The 21,853-nt window shown below is 35.1% G+C and overlaps 4 protein-coding genes across 4 annotated transcripts; 1 reads left to right on the top strand and 3 right to left on the bottom strand.

Annotated features, from left to right (window-relative positions):
- Window positions 1-1,308: 1,308 nt before the first annotated feature.
- On the bottom strand, window positions 1,309-3,756 carry LOC147532204 (Transmembrane amino acid transporter family protein). The gene has a single exon (XM_086649621.1). The coding sequence runs from the start codon at window positions 3,278-3,280 to the stop codon at window positions 1,772-1,774; it is 1,509 nt and encodes a 502-aa protein (XP_086505747.1). The 5' UTR covers window positions 3,281-3,756; the 3' UTR covers window positions 1,309-1,771.
- A 2,147-nt stretch (window positions 3,757-5,903) lies between these two features.
- LOC147532203 (LOW protein: nuclease-like protein) lies at window positions 5,904-7,640 on the bottom strand. The gene has a single exon (XM_086650839.1). It carries the CDS (start codon window positions 7,495-7,497, stop codon window positions 6,058-6,060), a length of 1,440 nt encoding a protein of 479 aa, XP_086506965.1. The 5' UTR covers window positions 7,498-7,640; the 3' UTR covers window positions 5,904-6,057.
- Window positions 7,641-11,906: 4,266 nt separating this feature from the next.
- On the bottom strand, window positions 11,907-16,722 carry OS9 (ER lectin-like protein). Its single transcript, XM_086649547.1, has 8 exons — window positions 16,369-16,722; window positions 14,417-14,493; window positions 13,715-13,918; window positions 13,495-13,566; window positions 12,912-13,027; window positions 12,771-12,837; window positions 12,582-12,688; window positions 11,907-12,372 (listed from the first exon to the last, which is right to left on the bottom strand). The coding sequence occupies exons 1-8, from the start codon at window positions 16,451-16,453 to the stop codon at window positions 12,174-12,176; spliced, it is 927 nt and encodes a 308-aa protein (XP_086505673.1). The 5' UTR covers window positions 16,454-16,722; the 3' UTR covers window positions 11,907-12,173.
- Window positions 16,723-19,556: 2,834 nt separating this feature from the next.
- Window positions 19,557-20,980, top strand: LOC147532201 (uncharacterized). Its single transcript, XM_086649919.1, has 3 exons — window positions 19,557-19,566; window positions 20,261-20,736; window positions 20,900-20,980. The coding sequence occupies exons 1-3, from the start codon at window positions 19,557-19,559 to the stop codon at window positions 20,978-20,980; spliced, it is 567 nt and encodes a 188-aa protein (XP_086506045.1).
- Window positions 20,981-21,853: the final 873 nt, after the last annotated feature.

The raw sequence follows: 21,853 nt of genomic DNA, 5'->3' as shown, positions 1-21,853 counted from the left end.
CCCAAACTCCGAATAGAGTTGGAGTGGGAAATCAACAAGTTGTGGGCGAGAAATATATATCGGTCTGAGAGAGCCTGGGTGTGCATTCAGATGGCAGTTAGTTGTCTTTGTCTGCGAAATGCCATTGTACGAGTCAGTATGTCTAAAACATTGATTACATCTATTTTTCCAAATATACCCTATTATGGAAGCCCAAGTAGTTGAAAGTTTTTAGGTTTTCCAAGTGATGATCCAATCAGATCGAGAGTTTGTAGCCCAAGTAGCTGAAAGTTTTGAGGTTTTCCAAGTGATGATCCAATCAGATAGAGAGTTTATAGCGGTTGATACAAAGTTAAAGTAGAACTAAATATTACTGAGTTCAATGGTTTCTGGTTGGCCACATGTATGATAGTGGATTATTATAAATTTACTTCCCTATAACTGGAAGAACTTTAGTACAACATTTCCATAAGAACAATTTTATCCTGGGCATAGTACGCATATTCTATATAAAAGTCCTTTTAAGGTTGTTCACGTTATACATGGAAGAAGTAGAATAATTGCCTGAAGAGGTGAATGCCCCTCTTTTTAGAGGGGAATGCCCCCCTATCCCAGAAGATGGTTCAAATGAGATTAGCCAATTGTCAATCGAAATTGTGAAGAAAGAAGAGGGGCATTCCCCTCTAAAAAGACTCTCATTATGCTTAGATTGTGCTTAGATTGGAATTTTTGATATTAGGGATAGGGGGGAAGAGTTGAGATCCAGTGTGAATAAGTTTTTTTTTCCCCTCTAAAAAGACTCTGATGCTGCAAATTCCTTGAATTTCCGAAACATTACATCTGGTTTTGGAGAAACGCAATAGTTATCGTTGTTATAACAATAGTGCGATCAGCTTGAGACATAAATTTATTCTGCAGAGAGATAATTTGGAAGTTATTTGTTGAAGTACTTCGTTAAAAGCTGAATCTTTTTTTTTTTACCGATAACCATCCGAGTCCCTAGATATTTGTCCGACAGAGAAGCCTGATTCTGTGTATGTAGAGTTTGAATTAGGACCACATGAAAGACTTGCATCAAAGTTTGCGAGAAAACAAGGCATAGTATAGGTCATATCACAGTAGAAAATTTTGATTAGGATCATAACACTAGAACAGAAGAGTAAAGTAGTATCTTATAGTTCTATGCACCACCAAGACATCGAGATATACCACGTAAAAACACAAAAATATAAGAGTATGAAGTTTTTATCAGCTCATTTGACAATGGATTGGTCTGAACGATATTTCAGATCAAAAACCAATAAATCAAAGAAACACATGAACAAAGAATGAGTTAAATCATTTTAATAGCACTGTAAAAGTTGCAGGTAGTATAACAGTACACAGTGATAAGAAAAAAGAAAAACGATTTCAATAGAAGATCGTAATCAAATGGGACTATATGGAATATAAAAGAACTTCAAAAATAATAACTTAATCTGTAAATCTTATCTCCAATGTTCCCAACCTGCTAAAGTTTCGACTTTCTCATATCATGTACTCCATGTAGTATAACTACTTCTATCTGAATAAACTTCGAAAATGTGGGACAAGGTGAAGATTTCGTAAGCAAAATCACCCTCCCAGATCTTGGTTCACCACTACTTGATATTTAAAAAGTGTAAAATTGCTCCAAAGAAGAGGCCATTTCAGATCGACAGAAACGCCCAAGAAGTCTCGCGAATGATTTCTTACCCAGTAAAGAAATATACTACAAAATTTAACGGGAAAGGGCGAATGCCCAAGAGGATTATTATTCTGATTTGCTGTTAAGGCTGTAGATATTCCCAGTTACTCCAACAACGCCAACTGAAACGCCCAAAAATAACATCAACCATGATAAAAACTTCTCTCGTTGGCTCAAATTCTCGCCTTGCTTATTTAATCTTAATGCAATTAGAGAAGGGAATATGAAACCTAAAGAAACTGCAGTTGTTGCTCCTGTAAACTTGAAAGCGGACCAAATGTTCGGAATCATAGTAGATCCTACATAAATAAGGGCCAAGAGCACCACCGTTAGACCCAACGACCTTTTCCTGTTGTCTACTAGCGGGCCTGAGTCCTTGAACACTAACCCGTCCACAGTTTGCCTTAACGAGAAATGGATAACGGGGAAAACAAGTACTAGATGAAGAATATAACCAACTCTGACAATGTAGTTTAAGATTGAGCTGAAACGAATTCCGAGGTCCTTATCGAAGTTAGTCAAGATATCAGATTCTGTGTCATCGCCAAAAAGAAGATACCCAGATAGAGCAGTAACTGCATAAATCATAATACAGAGAACAGTTGTGATTCTCCCCACCTTATTCATTTTCTGAGGTGATCGCCCTTCGAGCTCATTATAAATAGGTTGAACATTGAAATGACAAACATAAGCATTTATCATAATTGGAATCACCACAAGAAGATCTAGAATTGCTTTCTTTGATCCAAAATCAGGACCCATTCGAGGCATCTCGATTCGCCCTTCAACTAGCTTAATAAAAGCAATTCCACTACAAACTATAACGAAAACAACAGCAAGAGCGACAGACGCAGCTGAAGTAAGGCTTAATGAATCAATCTTTTCTAACACACAAAGAGGAGCTAGAAAAACCACAACAACAACTAATACGACCAGTTTTCTATGATCCCAAAACCCATTACCAAGCCATTGATCGAAAACTCCAATATGATGAGATGAACCAGACATGACATCTCCCATTATAATTAAATAAACAACTAAAACACCCGCGTTGTTAATAATAACGCAGATTTCGGATAAAATTCTCGCTGGACGACCTAAAGCAGATTGAACTACATCACCATAAGAAGAAGCATTACAATGAACGGAAAATCGAATAAGCAATTCGACACTAAACTCTGATAGAATACCCATCAAGACTATCAATACAAGTCCTACAGCTACCCCAAGGACTTTCATGGTGGCTGGTAAAGCCATAATTCCAGCACCAACAATTGTTGTTGTGAGATTAAAAACTGCACCAGATACCCCTGACCCATTATTCTTAACCTCTTTTCCAATTAAAAGAACATCATCAAATTCATCTTCTTCATGACAACCATTCTCAATTTCTTCATCTCCAAGTTCACCATCACTAAAAGGTAGTAACTTTAAAGATGATTTAGGAATTGGGGATTCAGGTTGTTGTTGATGATGATGATCTTCAGGGAAACTATCATTATTGTTGGTATTTTTATTGTGTAATTGTAATTCTATAGATGCATTTCTTGGAAGAGCAGAGTAATTACTATCCATTTCTTGATTTTGAACATCAAAAAGAAAAACAAAAATTGAAGTTTTTCTTTCTTTTATTAGATCTGAGAATATAAAGAAAGACAGAGAAGATGAAAACTTACCCAAAATCTATGCTTTTTTTTTGGATTCTTGATCTGGGTAGATCTTATTTGGATTGGTGATCAGCAAAATTCAATAACCCACCTCAGATCTGATGGTTTAAACACGTATCTCAGCTGTTCAGTGCTCAATGACACAGAGAAGAGAGGTGGGTAGAGAGAGAATGTTGATGTTTAGAGATAGAGAGAGGGAGGAGGGAAGAAGGCATGGACTTCTGTGTCCTCTTTGAAGGAAGAGTAAGATCTGATTGATTCTTTAGATCTTGTTTAAAATTTGACGGGAGCCAATGGGAAGTCAAAATTAGAAAGAGGACCCAATTTGTAAGTTCAGAAACGTAGACGGCGCCACAAACCAAGTCTAGGTCAACGCTCCGTCTGGCTCCAAGATACTAGTAGAGAGGGTGCTTCTATAGGCAAGCCGACTCCGGCCCTTTTTTGTGTTTCCCACGACTTTCGAAACGTATTATACCGTCGAATTGGACAGTTTGAGACTTTGCTCAAGTTTTCGGGCAGGTCCAGCGCTCTGCATCTTTAAATTAGACAGTTTGAGGCAGGCCTTGTTTATGTTTTCGGACTGAAACCAGTCTTAGACTGTCAATAATTTATTAGATATATTTCAACATTATTCATGACAAATCTCTTTAAAACCACTCAAAATCAGCCAAATTTAGTGATAACCATTTTTCAAAGATGAAACTAGTTCTTTCGAACACTGGATTAAATGGTAAAATAATTGAAATGTTTAGGATTTTTACAATTGGTCCTTAATAGAAACAAAAGTCTTTTGAAATCTATCTTCAGCCTCCTTCAGAAAACGAATATATAATATTTTTTACAAAAATATAAAAAAAACCTAAAAAATTGGTTAAGAATTTGGAATAAAACAAAAATGCATCAAGAAAAAGATAAAGAAGTGGTGGGCATGGAGAAAAAGGGTGGGACGCTTTACAAACACCCTAGTTAAGGAGGACCGGATTTTGTACAGAGTTGTCGAGGGCAGAGCATGTTTCTACCCTACCTGAGAAGACGTCACACACTCACACACCCTAAACCGAACTAATTTTAATTTGTGACCAACTAGCCATTTTTAACTTCTATGTTTAACAATTCGTTTTACCTCGTGAAGTCTATGTAGATAATTTTTTTTCTATCCACATCATCTCTCTCCCTCTCTCTTTCCTACATTGAAATCAATAAAATTAACAAAGCTAGTAGACAAAAGAAACCAAACTAAACTTGGAGGGGCTAAAGGCACCCGACAGAATTAATATTCGTACTGAATGCCCGTTAGCACCCAGTACGAACACATCCAGTCCGCTTAGCCCCCTTTTTTACTTCTCTTCTTCTCCTTCATCACTTCTCCTTCGAATCATCATCAACACCATATCATGGAAACAACTTTGTTTTCAAACGCATCATCATCGATTAACAATGATGAGTTGGAGAAAGAACTTTGTTTTAGATAGAATAAAACCATCATGAAGAACTTTGATACCAAACTAACTTTGATCTAAGATGAGAAGTTAGAGACCGAAAGAACCTTAATCCAAAATCACCATTGAAGATACTCTCAGGAACCCTACTCTCGCACTGGTCTCAGACTTAGACCAGTCCAAGAGGTTTGGGACTCGAACCTGTGTGAAAAGTTTCGAACTTGGACCACTCCAGGACCTTGCCTAAGATTTCGGGTTGGTTAGTCTGAGACCTTAAGCACAACTTCAAACTGACCACTCCGAAAACCAAATCAAAGGCTCGGACTGGACCAGTCTGAAACCTCTCGGATTGATCCGAGTCCGAAGCCCTGCTTTGGATTTCAAACCGGTTGACCAGAGCCCATGTGTCAATAGATATTTGGGGTCAAAGGAGATTGACCTTAGCCAATCTCATCCCCTATATGCTAACAACAATTTTTTAGGTGCTTTTAGCCGCTTAAATGTGAATTAAGATTTGATTATTTGCTTGTCCTTTACTATTAGAAAAGACTTGGTAAGGAAGCAAAGTGAGTTTAGACTTCAGACCACCTAAAACAACAATGGTTTTCCCTATCACCCAAAGATCACCACTAGGGAAACCCTTTAGGAAATATAAATATGGGATCTGCAAAGTTGGTGGTGATAAGGCTTCCATTTTTCGCATTTTATAGCTTTATTAGAACCTTAAATGACATCACTTAACAAAAAACAACACATCAGATATGAATCCAAATGAGTAAATCTAAAACCAAATTTGAAAAGGAAAAGAAACGAGAAAAAAAAAAGGAAATGATTATCAAAGGAATTTTTTCTTTGAAAAGAGTATCTTGAACCGAGTATAAATATAAAACTGATTCATAGGTAAGTATCTTATTCAAGGAAGAACAAAAACAGAGAAACGAGAAGACGTCAAAAGTACTTACTCGCCATCGATAACATCTATCTACTCGTAAAATAGTGTCATCTTCGACAACTTAACAAGCATGAATAATGATCAATAAAATCCCACTGCATATATATAGAGATTAAAGCCTAAAGGAACTAAAACTATGGTACAAAATAGAAACAATAACATATCCGAAAAGCACTAAAATTATGATACAAAAACTAGCTGAAACTATCATCAGTGTATATACAAATGAGCTCAACGTTCACCATACTCGAAAAAATTCAAGAAAAAACAAAGAAATGGAACTAAATATTAACATTAAACCCTAGGACTTACCATATGCAACTGCAAAGCTAGAACATCTCTGTTACTAGGGATTTCATTCTCATTTTGACTATCTTGAAAAACAGGGAAATCTTGCCCATGTGAGGAATAATCAACATTTTCATCTGGCAATGGTTCACTACAATTTAATAGAAAATTATGCAATAAACAGCCGGCGACGATAACATATGGGTAATATTCGACCGATTCTTCTTTCCATGGTACCGAAAGTAGTTGCCATCGAGCCCTAACTCTTCCAAATGCGGTATAAACTAACTTCATTCCTCGATTATGAAAAGAATTGAATACTTGTTGTTTAGAACTATTGTTATTAGGATTATCATCTTTACTTGATATTGAATAAGGTGTTAATAGCCATGGTAATAAAGGGCAACAAGAATCACCTAATATATATTGGGGAATTGAAGATCCATCATGAAATTGAAAAGAAGGTCCATTTAAGAAATCTTTTGAATTTTCAACCCTAGAATATAGTTTAGAATGGAATAAAATTGAGTTTGGATTCATTGAGCTAGGCCAACCAGCTGAAACATCTAAGAATCTACCTTCGGAATCAACTAAACACTGTACAATTACTGAATCATCATCATCATCAACAACAAGATCTTTCTTTTCTTCTGATTCTGAACCTTTACCAATATGAAATTTACTAAACCCTAAAACCCCACAGCAATTTGGAAGTGAAATCCAACCAAAACCCACAATAATTTTACTTAAAAAATCAGGGGAGAATTCAAAATAATGCCCTAATCGATCATGAATGGCTTTACATACCTCATAGAAAGCATAACAAGCTGAAGCTGAATCAATTCCAAATCGACTACCAACAGATTTGAAGGAAGTACCATGAGCTAATCGGAAAAGGGCAGCAGCAAGAATGTATTCAAGGGGGATTTTGGTGGAAGAAATGGAGTTTTGTAGAGAAGGGGTTAGGGTTTGGAGAAGAAGAATGAATGAAGTTTTTGACATTCTAAATGATTCAACCCATCTTGGATCAGATGGGTCAGAAGCAACAGAGAGGAATCGTTCAAACCAACATGGAGATGAAGGAGGATGAGAAGGAAGAGGATTTAGGGTTCCAAGAGGGAGATGATTGAGAGTTTGGAGAAGAGAGTTGAGCTCAGTGAGGGAAAGAGCAATGGAGTTAATTTTGGATTCTAGGGTTAGGGTTTGGGAAGGTTGGAGGTTAAGATCGTTTTGAGAGAGGAATGAATGAGCTTCAGAGATGGCGGAGGAAACTAGAGGGATAAGAGGGAACAAGTGTTTGTGATGATGTTGGGGACCTACCTTCGGCCCTTTCTTATGTTTATCGCAACCAGAGGCGGATGTTCCAGCGGCGACGGCGGTGGCGGAGATGGTGGCGGTGGTGGTTGCACCGGTGGTGGTGGTGTTCTTTCTTTCGCCGCTATCCATGTTTAACCGGAAGTGAAGAGAGAGAGAGAGAGAGAGAGAGAGAGAGAGAGAGTAAATAAGAGTAGGTAGGGTATCTGAGAATATATCAAGGGCCTCAAGTGAAGATGAGTGCCCGGTTATCGGAACGTAACGATAAATTAGGGCTTGTTTATTGATGCCCTTTTCCTATTCATGGGAAATGATGGTATTCAATTTTAGTTGTTTGAGTGGACGGTTATCCAGCTTATTACATTTATGATGTATCAGGTGTCAAAAGTAACGACACGATCGTAGTCGACTTCCAAAAAAAAGTTTGTAGTTGTTTGATTTCAATTAACACTTATAAAATTATGATTAATTATTTAATTTCAATAAATATCATGACATTAATGAAATCGTAAATAAGTCAATTGAATTTCTTGTATAAACAAAATCATCCTAAATTCAATTAGAGTACGATAAATGTAGAACAAGATATATTACCTACAAAAGTTTGCTATTAATTTCACGTCTCCTTTCACGTCTCCGTCATTCACCCTAATAATAGAGAGTCACTAATTTCTAGACGTACCAAATTAACAAAAAATCTCTAATGTTTAATGGTACAATTATGTTTTATGAAGTTACATTTAGGAACCATTAAATTAGGTGTACGACAAAAGTTCACACGAGTATTATTTTTGTTATTCAAAATAAATATTCTGCTCACCAAACTTAACACTAGTATTTCTTAATTGAAGTGTTCACAGTGGTCATTTTTGTCAGACTCTTCCTTTGTATTTTTGTTCGACTCTATGAGATTTGACTTATCTAAAAGCATCTCCAACGCAAGGGATCTCTAAATGGTCTTGTTCTTATTTGTCTATTTAGAGATACTCTAATAGAAAGCCTTCTCCAATGTAACACTCAAGAGAAACTCTAAAAGGTCGATGTTTCGGGGGAATAAGGATATTCTTCTGGGAAGACAGTTTTGGGTGAAAACAATTTTTTTTTTGTTTCCTCCAAACACTACCCACTTCTTTTGTTTTGATTTTCTTCTTCCACCATCTTCCTTCTCACCAACACGAGCTCCGGCGGCCATTATTTCCGGCGACAACAACTCCGGTCATCTATCTCCCTCTCTCTCTCTCTCTCTCTCTCTTCATCCATCTCTCTTTGTTCTCTCTCTCTTTCCTCTCTCTTCTCTCTCTTTCCTCTTTCTTTTTTTTCATAGTTCTGGCGAAGGGGAACCCTCGTCTAAGAAGAGAGAGAAGAGAGATAGAGAGAGGAAAGAGATAGAGCCGGCAAGCGGTGGCCGGAGAGAGAGGGTCGGTCGGCGGTGGACGGAGAAAGAAGAGAGATAAGGTGCATTTGGTTTGAGTTTTTTTTTGTTCCACCGTCTTCTCCGAAATTTTTCTGCTTTCCTCAAAACGATGGCCCTTTAAAAACCTATATTTTAGTGTAAAATTAATTGATTTGCTTATATGACCCTTAGGGATCCTCAAGAGGACACTCTAAATTTAGAGTGTCCTCTGAAGAATCTCTAAAATAACTATCGTCACCTCATTTTAGAGATCCAAGTTAAGTGTTGCATTGGAGATGGTTTTGAAGAAAAACTCTAAAAATCTTATGTGACAGTCTAATATTTAGAGTTTGAGTCTTGCTGCGGAGATGCTCTTAGAGGATGATTTAGATTGATATTAGGTCTATTTTGAATCAGACAAATTTAAATTCAAACAAGTCAAGAAAAAAATAGAATTTTTGAGCTTATAGCCCTAAAAACGGGCCCTAATATGACATTTAGTCCTCTCTAATCCCTTAAAGGGTTTGAAAACTAAAATAATAATGTAAATGGATATTTAGTCCATTTGTATACATCTAGAGAGAAAACACAAATTCCTAGAATACCAACTAAATCATAATTCCTAATCTAACCTTCTTCATATATTATAACTAATTTATCTTCAAAATCCATAAATATCTTCTTCCATTTTTATCTCCCACATTCTCTCTCCAATCACGTTTCTAAATCTAACCTTCCTCATATATTATAACTGATTTATCTTCAAAATCCATAAATATCTTCTTCCATTTTTATTTCCCACATTCTCTCTCCAATCACGTTTCTAAACAAAGGTTTGTAAGCTTCATTATTTTCAGTAATCGAAACCTCTTTATTCTCTCTCTCTAAATCCGATTCACATAACAAAACCTCCATTAAACTCTGAAATCTTGTTTCATTAGAATGTTTTTCAAACATTCGTCTTCTAATCAGGTTTTACAAACATTCATCCTTCATCAGCTTCTCAGATTAAATTAACAGATTCTCTATCTCTAACATTAATCGTAACAGATTTATTCATTTTGTTTTCCTGTTTGTTTACATATTTATGAGGTTTATTTTCTCTCTCTAAGATTTTCTTAATTGTTTATGATATGGATGGTTAATCCTTCTTTACTGATTCGTTCAAACCGATTATGTTTTGTTTTCATCTGATTATCATATCATATTTCTTTAGATTTATGTTTAATTTTCTGCGGTTTCTGATCTTTCTTCAAATAAGATCTATCTGTCCGTATAATTTTCGAACCTGGTGATTATCCGTACTGTTTCTCGTAACAGAATATACAATACAGTTAATTTAGTATACATTTCTATACTTTCCAGTAAATTACGCGAACTTTACAGGTAAGATGTTATTATTACTGAATGATATATATATATATATATATATATATGTGTGTGTGTGTGTGTGTATTTTTAATACAAATTATACGTACTTTATCATTGATGTCAAATACATATTACAGATGTGCATACAGTATTAAAAATTTATCCAACATTACTCAACCTTTTCATACCTGCAAAGATGCCACGACAAGCGTATAAAGCTTCTCTTAACCAAATAAACAATCGTACTTTCCCATACATTATATATAATTTACTGAAATGTACATGTCATTCATGATACAAATTTGTTTTCATATTAAATGTCTCATTATTAATGTATGTTAATTTAGGTTTAAGCTTCTTGATGATCTGATATTTCTTCACTTCAGATCTTTGGTTTCGTACAATTTTATGAACCAGGTGTTATTCCGTACGTTTATCATAAAAGAATATACATTATATGTAATTTACAGTAAATTTTCATACTTTCTAGTACATTACGCAAACATCTTCCGAACCATGTTTTTATAAGAAAATGTAAAATACGCGTAATTTGTTATACATTATATATAATTTATAATAAATTATAAAACATCGTATAAGTGCACATAAATTATGTATTTTTTATTTACCATTACGCGTACTTTTCACCCAAAACAATAGCCTTGTTAAGCTTACCAAACTACTCAAAACCTTCAAATATTGTCAAAATTTGACAAACATTATACATAATTTACGCAACTGTACATGTAGTTTATAATACAATATATGATTTGTTTGTTCAATGTATGTGTATTTATGTGTGTAGATTTGATATAACAGATGAAATTTCAAACAGAATCATCAAATCAAAGTAAGTCATCAAAACTAAAACCTGATGGCTGGGATAAAATATTTACTGAAGTTGGTCAGTTGTTTCCTGGTGGTGCAAAAGCATTTGGATATGCTCTTCGACAATATAGTGTAACTGTTGTTTGTCCCGCTCAAGACTACAAATGGAGAATACATGGATGGGCACAATTTTTGAACCAGAGAAGATTTTATACGTTTTTTTGTAACAGAATGTAAACGATGTGTAATGTAAAAGAAATTATGTGTAATTTGTTAAACAAGACCCACATACATTTGATAAATTACGTTGTATACATGACAAATGATGGTTTCCTCGTCATAAATAACACATAATTTACGTATTTGTTTCATAATTTGTATTCCATGTGTATTTATGTATGAGTAAAAACGAAAACAAATGCTGCTTTAATGTTCCCAGAAGAATATACTATTTCCAAATCTGAAAGTTAAGTGAGAGAAAGTGATATATATGTTTTGTATATTAACCCCCAAATCACGCTAAATTGATCCCAGAAAATACACTCTTTCCAAATCTGAAAGTTAAGTGAGAGAAAATTGATTTGAATCGAAAAAAAAAATTTACATAGTAAGATAGAGAAAATTGATTTGGTTTCCAAATCTGTAAAGAAGAGAGAGGAAATTGATTTGGAAATATCCGTGATGATGGCGTTTTGTTTTGGTTAAGATTTTGGTTTCTGATTGATTCGGATAATAGGAAAGAATAAATTTAATTTCCAAATCTGTTCAGAAGAGAGAGATATTATGATTTGTTTCTATCCATTTTTTGCTAATAAATCTCCATATTTTTTGCTAATAAATCTTCATATTTTTTGCTAAGAAACGCGAAATTTGAGTGTGGTACATTGACGGTAATGTGTTTAGAAATTGAGGGTTTTTATGTCGACTAAATATCCATATTTTGGGAAGATTGGATCATAAACCTTTTTTGAACATTATTTTGGTACCCAAAAAAATACCCAATTTCAACAACAAAAAAAAAGTACCTAAAAGTCGAAAGTAATAGTTTTTTTTTTTTTTAGTTCGGCCCCTTGCAGCTCCTTAACATTCCTTTGGACTGTGTTTGTCAACTTACATAAGACAGCCTAATAAACACTAAACTTGCACTTTTCTATAAGAATATAATTCAAATTCTGCTCTGATCTCCGTAGACAGGTGAGTAGATGAGAATGCATCATCATGTAGCATAATGTTCTGAATCATCGTCGTAGTTTGATATAGCTTTAATCATGTCAGGGACAATTGTTGTCCGTTCATCATCTTTCATGCTACTACTTCTCTCTATCGTTTCCTTATCCAGTTGATCTTCACCAGTAACTTTTGAAAACTCATTGCAGTCGATTGTGTGCCATACTGGTCTCTCTTCTTGAAACATCCTGTCGGGTCCAAAAATCAACAGAAGTTAGTAATTGAAGTTCATAAAAGAAGTCATCAAATGATGCAGCATAAAACATATAATTAGAATGTGAAGCTGCAAAGTCATAATCGTTTTATTATCTTCTATCTTGATTAATTCCTATATCAATAAAAATTCGAAGTATCAAACCCAAAAAGAAGAAGATTAAAGACCGTAATTGGGGCTTACGGGTGTTTGCATAGCATTGGACTTTGCAACGTAAGCGCATATCTGCAAGTGGATATCTCTGTGATTGAACTAATCATAACTCTCGAGTCCGCACATACAAATCTCACCTGAAAAATAAGTTCAACCCATCAATTAGAATCTGATATTACAATGTACAAAGAACTAAAGCCACCCGTAAATTTGGTTTACCTCAGTTTCTCGAGGTTGATTTGTAAGATCACAAACAGTTCCATTTGTATATTGATGTGCGTGGTACCTACACAAAAGTTGAGAACGGTGAGATTTTTTTTTTTAATTCATCCATGTTTGCTCAAACTGAAGAGTTCGTACTTCAGAGATGCATCTTTTGAGCGAGGATCTTTCAAAGTAGAAACATCAGAGAGGTTCTGGTTGAAGGCAGTGGTAGCCTCAGCATCAAACACACCCAATACAAATTCCTGAAGCACCTGTTAGGATGTAAAATAAATTTAGAAATGCATCATTTACCCATGCAATCTTATAACTAATTTGAATAGTCGACATAAAAAAGTAAAGAAAATAATCAAGACAATTCCCTTAGATTGATTCTCCTACCCTTCTGATATATTATTCCGTTAGAATGCTTCCTAACATCCCATAGAGATTGATTCTCCTACCCTTCTGATATATTATTCCATCAGAATGCTTCCTAACATCCCATAGTCATCCGTATTCAATATTATTGGCGCCAAAAGCACAAATCTCATTTTAGTAACACTCTTGTTTTAAAGTCATAGACTAATGTTTGCTTCCATCAATTAAGAAAGAATAGATAATACTCCTATCAATTATATAGCTTTACCAGAATGGGTGGACTACTGGACAAAAGTTAATCACTGATTTAGGAAAATTAGCTAGAGAAAACCTCTAGCGGATAAGAGGTAATGGTACCTACCTTATCGTTCTCCAAATGAAGTTGCCGCAACTTCTTTTGGTAACAAAATTCGTAAGACCACCAGCCTTCTTGCTGCAAAATGAAGTAAGCATTAGAGGGAAAATTAGCCCAAAATGTTTCAATAACCTCTTGTGGAAACTAACTCTGTTCATCATTTTCTAATATTTCAGTATAAGCAATGAGATATATACTAATGGAAGTTCTGGTAATAGAAACTAACTCGATAAAAGCATCGCTCCTTCAAAACTTCAAGTAGTTCATCGGGTGTCTTTAACTTGATACTTTTCTCTGTTTCCATAATCATGTTGCTTGTGTTCTGCTGAGTAGCCAATTCCCCACTTTTTGCTTTCTCCACCCTAGGCAAGAAACAAATGAAATTTTTACCTTCTTTGTTTGACATCACCAATGACTCCTGGTTATCATCCTGGAAAACAGATCTGAATCGTAAGATTATAAACAATAGAGGGGCAGGATATACTATATAAAGGTAATATCACGGTCATCGCCATCAAGTGTTACTCGTAAAATGTCATGTGGGGAATGGAGGCGATTCAAGGGTCTGCGGAGGATCACCATTTTATGTCGGTTATGCTCATATTATGTTTAATACTTCTGAACCCATAAAAACAATTGTTTGAAACTAAAGAGTAATATGATAATATATTACCTATTTTTATGTGGTTAAGTTTTCAGATATGGGTCAGCTGTTGACTACATTTTTTAGAAATTTGAGGTGTGGACTATATATAAAGTGACTAAAGAATCTGAAGAATAAAATGCCCTTAGAAAACCTCCGTTCCAACCCCCACATAATTATCATAACCAAATAAACAAAGTTAACAAGCACTACTACTCGTCTACTTTGGCACATTTATACAGGACTGCGAGTGTGGCATATTTTGATGTTATAAAGTGTACTCACGGGATAAAAGGGTGAGTCTGCTTGATGGAATTCAATCTTGTATTTTGGCTCGTGAGATCTGCGACCAAATGCTCCACCTGTTACGTGAGTGTTAGAATAGAACTCGATGAACAGAGCTTTGAACTACAACAAATTATAGAATAACAGAGCTAATAAAATATAGTTTTTCTGACAGACGTATCTTGATTTTGCATAATAAATCAACTCCTCTAAAAAAAATAACTTGAATACCAAATCAGAGAACTCAATAACTGACAGTATGTCAGTATCCACTAATCTTCATCCAAATTGTCTTTTACCTGCTTCTATATATCCTAAGAACTCGAATCAATGTCAAAAGCATTACTGGCTCGCATTCGTTAGAGCAAGGTTTCCTACACCTTCCACTGAAACACAAGTGAGCTCATAATTTTTCCAATAACCACTGATAGGTGACCGTGTATCCTATGTGCATAAGTAGGTGTCAGCTGGGACAGTGGGGCAAGCTATTGCCTGAAAACGGGCAAGTTTAGCATCTCTTCACCTCTAACTCTACCCAATCTCACTATAGATTAGAAAATGTCGCCAGAAACACAACCTCAGTTAGTTACGGAATACAACAACTGTTATTTTCAAAGGCTGGAAAATACTTTGAAAGGTTTTATTATCCAAAGAACAAACATTTGTATATAAGTTGGGAAAAACATGTTGGGGCCGGGAGGGACTAAGATGTGGAGGCAACCATCCTTATTCTCAAGGAAAATACATTATAAGTGGCCATGATCCGATAGAAGGAACCAGATTCCAGGCAGGCAATGAATAAGCCCTGATAGAACTGGAGTTCCAGCAGAATTTTCAACCAGTGATTCCAAAACCTGAGAATCAGAAAATCATAGATATTGGTTGGTCTAAGTGCTCTATGTGCACTCACTATTTAAGCTCGATTCATTAATTTTTTAGAGATATTGACGTGTTTCAACTTGGGTATGCATGATTGTTGGTCGACCCCCTGTTGCTCAACAGTGGAGGGATTATCAACGTAGACTAACAGAAGCATGGTTGTTTCAAACTGATTAAAGGAGATACTTCTTTCCCGCCCTTCCTCTCTCCCTTTGCGTGGTGAATTGATTAAAGAACTTGGTTCCTTCAAATCTTCCAATTTAAGAGGGGATATGTTCGATAAGCTGTATGTATCTATTTCCGACACGGTGAGTTACTTTTTGAAAAATTTATCAGCTAAATATCTATTTCTTTCCGACAACACAATATCGTTCCTATCTTTTCAGTTTACACATTTTATTCTTTGCACTATCATATTTATTTATTTATTTTGAAGGCTTTATATTATCAAGATAACTAAGCTATGGGTCAGAGACGCTTCTCAACCACTCCATTTCCAAGTGTGATCCCCAAGCCTAGGTTGTGGACTTGTATTTATCCTAGTCCTCGTGGTTGGTGCTTCAAATCTCATACATTTTCTAACCAGATCTCTAAATTGTTTGAACTAGGGTTCATGAAATTATTTACACGACAACTAATCCGCCAAACCAGTAAAGATTGACTACCCCCTAAACCCTTACTCTGAATGTACTCAGCTGGCAGGAGACAACCCACAAACCCAAACTAAAACAACTAATTAAAATCTCTATTCTCTGAAGCTTGAGTTAAATCAAACTTCAGTTCCAATACGATAATCAACGCAAACTAGGTTTATATTAAGCATACAGTAATCAAAACGACATAAGAAGAACTTCCCCTCTTCGATCAAAATTCAGAACAGAACGAATTTCATTCACATAATTAAAATTAAATTAGTTAACCTATCACACAAAATGCAACCTCCTTTAAAACAAATTTGGGATTATTTAGGGCAAATTAAACAGCAATGATAAAAAAAGTACTTTTTTTTTTTTTTGATGAACAATAACTGAGAAAAGCAAAAAAAAGGAAAATTGAAGAGTTTATCTTCTAACCTGTCTGAGCAGTAAAGATCTGATCGGCGAAAACATTGTGGAAGAGATTAATCAAAAATAGGAGGAGTAACCAAGAAAACTTCATCTCTCTCTCTCTAAAATCAGAAACCCCAAACAGAAAGATGGATTTGATTGTTTTACAAATTTTTTACAGATTTGTGTTTGTGCCATTTTGACCGACTAAAGTCTATAAATGCTACGGTCGTATTGGGGCAACATTTTTTTTTTTTTTTTTGACTACTATCCACGTTAGTCATTACAAGGCATTGATACATCGTGAAGATGTGATGAGCACGATAAGCCATTACATTGGATAATTTTTCTTGAGTTATTTTATTTTTGACTTCCTAGTTTGTGAGCAGATTCTTTTTTGACCTCATAGTTTCTGTAAATTCAAATATGATCCTTTTTTTGTAGATCCGTCAGGTAACTCTAATAGATGCTTATTTTGTTTCCTCAAACTTTTCCTATAAAAATAGTTTTCTCTTCTCTCTTCATGAGATTATTTTTTCTTGCTGTTGCTTTTTTCTTCTTTAGATAACAAAATAAGAGATTCTTCTGCAACACTTAATTTACCTGAATTTCTTTTTTATGAAGGTTGTGTTTGATATTTGAGAAACAATTCCATGAAAATAAAAGAGTTCTTTAGAAAGTCTTCCACAGAATTTATTCCGTGGAAATAAAAGTTATTTCGTTTGGTAGTCATTTATTATTCCGTGAAGTTACGAATATAATGAAGTATCCAATTAAGAGTTTTTATTTACTCTTTATGAAGTCAAAATAATATTTTTACTTTCATGTTGCAAAAGTTTCATTTTCATCCTTATGGTACCTAAATTACATTTTCACCCTTATGTTTTCAAAATTATTTTTTTACTTTGTAAAATTATTTAACCTTCTGTCACTTTGCTAATTTAAGAGTAAGAACATCAAACTGCGAATAAACAAGGTAAAAATGTAAATTTGACAACGTATATATAAAAAAGAGATTTTACTAATATAAAAGGGTAAATTGTCATTTTAATGTAAAAATGTAAACATACCATTTCTATAAGATAAAGGTAAGAATATCATTCAAACCACATAAGGGTAAATGACATTATACGAGGGTAAAAATGTCATTTTGACAACATAAGAGTAAAATGTCAATTTGATATTATAAAAGGGTAAGAATGTAATTTTGGCTATATAAAGTCAAAATATCATTTTGACAACTTTGTAAACATGTCATTTGGTAAGAAGGACAAAAATGTCATTTGCTCAATGTATAAGTACAAGTTTATTTTTGCTAAATTTTTTGGATAAAAGTATCATTTTGAACATATATGGAGATAAGGATTAAGTTTCAAGTATCCGAATATATTAAAATATTTTTATTTTGATTTTTGACTTTCCACAGAAACTAATTCCTAGGGTGAGCAAGGAATTAAAAGTGAACTATTTCATGGAAATTGATTCTCCAGGGAATTAAAGCCATGGAATTACACTTCGTATCAGACGATGGAAATACCTATTTCCATAGAAAGTTTTTTATTCCCATGAAAATGAGAGATATCAGACACCACCCGAAGATGAATTTGGTGGTGGCAAATTTGATGCCACCATAGATTTTCAAGCCTGATTTGAATGAAGAACTAGAGTATGATAGTTTAGATGAACACTGTATTTCTCTCTCATAGATATTATCAGTTTGATGAGTTTGGATAAGAAAATTATTGGCATCAAAATTGTCTTTTATTTATCAATTCATAATCATGAAATTGTTCTAGGATTATTTCCCAAATAGCCCCTAACTTTGTGACCAGCTTCCTGCCTAGCCCCTAACTTTATGAAAATTTTCCAGATGGCCCCTTTTTTCAGTTACCGTTAGAACACCGTTAACCAGTCGTCATTCTCTCTCCTACATCGCATCACCTCTCTCTGCCACCTCATCATCTTCACCGGCGAAGGTCGCTGGCCGGACAATTTTTCGACAAAACCTGATTATGGCCTCATGGGTAAGGTATTTTTTTTGTCAAAACAAAACCTGGGTAAAACATATGGGACTAAGATTTCACTGACTTTCCCTAACCACTTTCCTCACAAAATAACCTAACCGGACAACATTAAAGAGAAAGATAAGAAGTTAAACCAGAACTGACTATTCGTATCTTCTTCCTCTAAGTGGTGCATCTTTGTTGAACATTGTTTCCTTCTGAAATGAGATAATCCCATGATTTTTTCTGAGAATGGAGTAGCCGGAGGTTCTGACGGCGGCGCCGTTTCTGTTTAGAAGGGAAAAATCGTGGCGGTATTTTCATTAAAATAGGTCAGCGCTTTGGGGAAAGTTAAATAGTTTCCGGGGTGTGAAATTTTAAAGGGAATATGTAGAATTTTAGAAATTTTCCGGGGAAATAAATTTTAAGGGGAAATAAAAAAAAAACACTCCACCTCACCTCACTCTCTCTCCACCTCACCTCTCTCTCTTCTCCGACAAGGTCGCCGGCCGGAAAATTTTCCGGCCGGCGACCATTAAAAAAAAAAGTATTTTCACTCTCTCTCTCTAATAAAATTTTTTTTTTCTTCTTCTCTCTCTCTAGAACAAATCTAGAGAGAGAGAGAAGAAGCAAAAAAAAAAAGAAAAAAAAAGTTTTTTAGAAAGAGAGAGGAGGGAGAGAGAGTAAATTTTTTTTTTAATGGTCGCCGGCCGGAAAATTTTCCGGCAGGCGACCTGTCGGAGAAGAGAGAGTGGTGGGGAGAGTGAAGATGAGGTGGAGAGAGAGAGCTGAGGTGGAGAAGCTATTTTGCTTTCCCCCTAAATAAAATTGACCAATTTTTGACCAAGTCTTCACACCCCGGAAACTATGAACTTCCTGTTGGACACGTCTCTTGTTAGAGACTAAGGGTGGCCCACATTCCTAATTTCCCTCTATCTTGGCTTTGACCAATTTACTGATTTGATTTCAGTAAATGCTTGCTTACGTGGGTATGAAGAATATTTGGGAGATAAAGTTGGTTACAATAACCAACCCACTACCCCCTTTTTCGATGGAAAAGAAGTGGGAGTAGTTGCATAACTGAAGGTCCCTAACCCCTCCTATATTAATGCTTGTGTCTCTCCATCAAAACACAACAACAAACTTACGGAGAGGATTGGGGTTAGAAGACTTTCAGGCTTTTATCTTGCAGTTCAATTAACTTAATCAACAATGGCTGAAGGTATGTAACTTCCGCACTATTAGAATACTTAAATTGATCAGGGACTTGTGAAGTTTTTGATTAATGAAAATATTATGTATTAGAACTAAATGAATGGGAACCAAGAGAGAATACAGTAAGTATGATTTAAGTACCCCATGCATATAGTCTATTGTTGTATTTGTATGCAATTATTCATGGTGCCACAATTTATTATGTGTTGTTTCTCTCTCTTGATGTACATAATATGAAGGTGGACCTTAAATGCATGGGTATGATGATTTGTTCATGATAATCGAAGAAGTCATTTATTTTGGACATTACATATTTTTAGAGTAGCCATAGCATCTAGAAATATGTAGATGTGCGATAATAAAATGTTTTTATTTTATCGCATCAAGTTGAAATGACGTTTCCAATTGCAATATAATTTTTATAAATAATTATTTTGCCCCACAGGGAGATAATTATTTTGTAAAATTATATTGGAATAGGATAGTAAAATGAAATATTAAATGTGAATTTTCTATGCCCACAGGTAAGAAAATTTTACGGGTTTAATATTTTATTTATACTAGTCTTATTAATAAAGTATAGTAAATTCTTATGCGGTTGTAACCTCTGCCCACAGGAAGGTTAGAATTTACTACTAAATTGACATTAGTTGATTTAGAATAAAGATAAATATTTCATAGCTTGAATGTTTCTTTTGCAGCTATTTCTACTACTTTTATGAATGATACTTCTCGTATTCCTATTTTATGTGGTGATAATTTCTCGGATTGGAAAGACAGTGTTCTCTTCACTTTGGGGTGTATGGACTTGGATTTGGCGCTTCGTGTGGATGCACCACCCGTCCCCACGGAATCAAGTACGCCTCAGGAAAGGTTGGACTATGAGCGGTGGGAGCGATCTAATCGCCTAAGTTTGATGCTCATTAAGTCCCGCGTGAATAAGAGTATTCGGGGTTCAATACCTGATTGCCCTCACGCAAAAGACTTTCTCAAAGCGGTTGAGGAACAATTTGTTCGCTCAGATAAGGCACAAGCCAGCACCCTAATGAAGAGACTTTCAGACAAAACTTTTGACTATTCTAAAGGAGTGCGTGAGCACATTATGAGGATGAGGGACATTGCTGCTCAGCTGAAACCCCTTAAAGTTGAGATTCCTGAGTCATTTTTAGTTCATTTGGTACTTAACTCTCTTCCTAAGGAATATGGGCCTTTCAAAATCTCCTACAACACACATAAGGAAAATTGGTCAATCAATGAACTTCTGACCATGTGTGTTCAAGAGGAAGAGAGAATGAAACATGAGAAACTTGAAAGTGCCCATTTTGTTTCTCATGCTAAAGGAAGTACCAAGAAGGGCAAACGTGTCAAGAATGTGCAGAACAAAGAAACTATGCCATTACAACATCATGGCAAACGGGTGAAATGTTTCTTCTGCAGAAAGGCTGGACATGAAAAGAAAGATTGCCTCAAGTATAAGAACTGGCTCGAAAAGAAAGGTAATCTCATATCTTGTGTATGTCATGAATCGTTTTTTGTTGATGCCCCAACTAATACTTAGTGGATTGACTCCGGTTCTACGATTCATATTGTTAATACCATGCAGGGCTTTCTGGACCTAAGGAAGCCGAAAGGAAATGAGGTTGGCATCTATTCCGGAAACCGGATGCGGTCTCAAGTCGAAGCTGTGGGGACTTTTAGATTAATTTTGAAAACTGGCTTTGTTTTAGATTTAAACAATGTTTTCTATGTTCCATCTTTTTCTAGAAACTTGATTTCTGTTTCAAAACTTGCGGATGTTGATTATGAATTTTTATTTAAGAAACCATGTTTTCGTATTTTGAAAAATAATTTTTCTGTTGGTGGTGGAACTTTAATTGATGGTTTGTACAAAATTGATCTAGACCCCACTTTCGAGCATAATTATTTAAATATGCATGCAGATATTGGTATTAAACGTAATAGGATCGATGAGAACTCCTCTACTTTATGGCACAGGAGATTAGGTCATATCTCCATTGAGCGTGTAAAGAGATTAGTGAAAGATGGAGTTTTAAAAACTCTTGATTTTACTGATTTTGGTACTTGTGTGGACTGCATAAAGGGAAAGCAGACAAACAAGACCTCTAAGGGTGCCAAAAGGAGCTCTCAGATCCTAGAGATCATACACACTGACATATGTGGACCATTTCCTACCCCATGCCTCAATGGTCAGAGATATTTTATCTCCTTCATTGACGACCATACAAGATTCATGTATCTTTATCTTCTGTTTGATAAGGCTGAAGCTTTTGATG

Source organism: Eschscholzia californica, unplaced genomic scaffold, assembly GCF_041429995.1.
Source record: "Eschscholzia californica isolate CP2 unplaced genomic scaffold, dmEscCali1.0.p SCAF_6, whole genome shotgun sequence".
Classification (NCBI taxonomy): Eukaryota; Viridiplantae; Streptophyta; class Magnoliopsida; order Ranunculales; family Papaveraceae; genus Eschscholzia; species Eschscholzia californica.
Note: the sequence above shows the minus strand (reverse complement) of the source record. Positions and strands in the feature narration are given on the sequence as shown.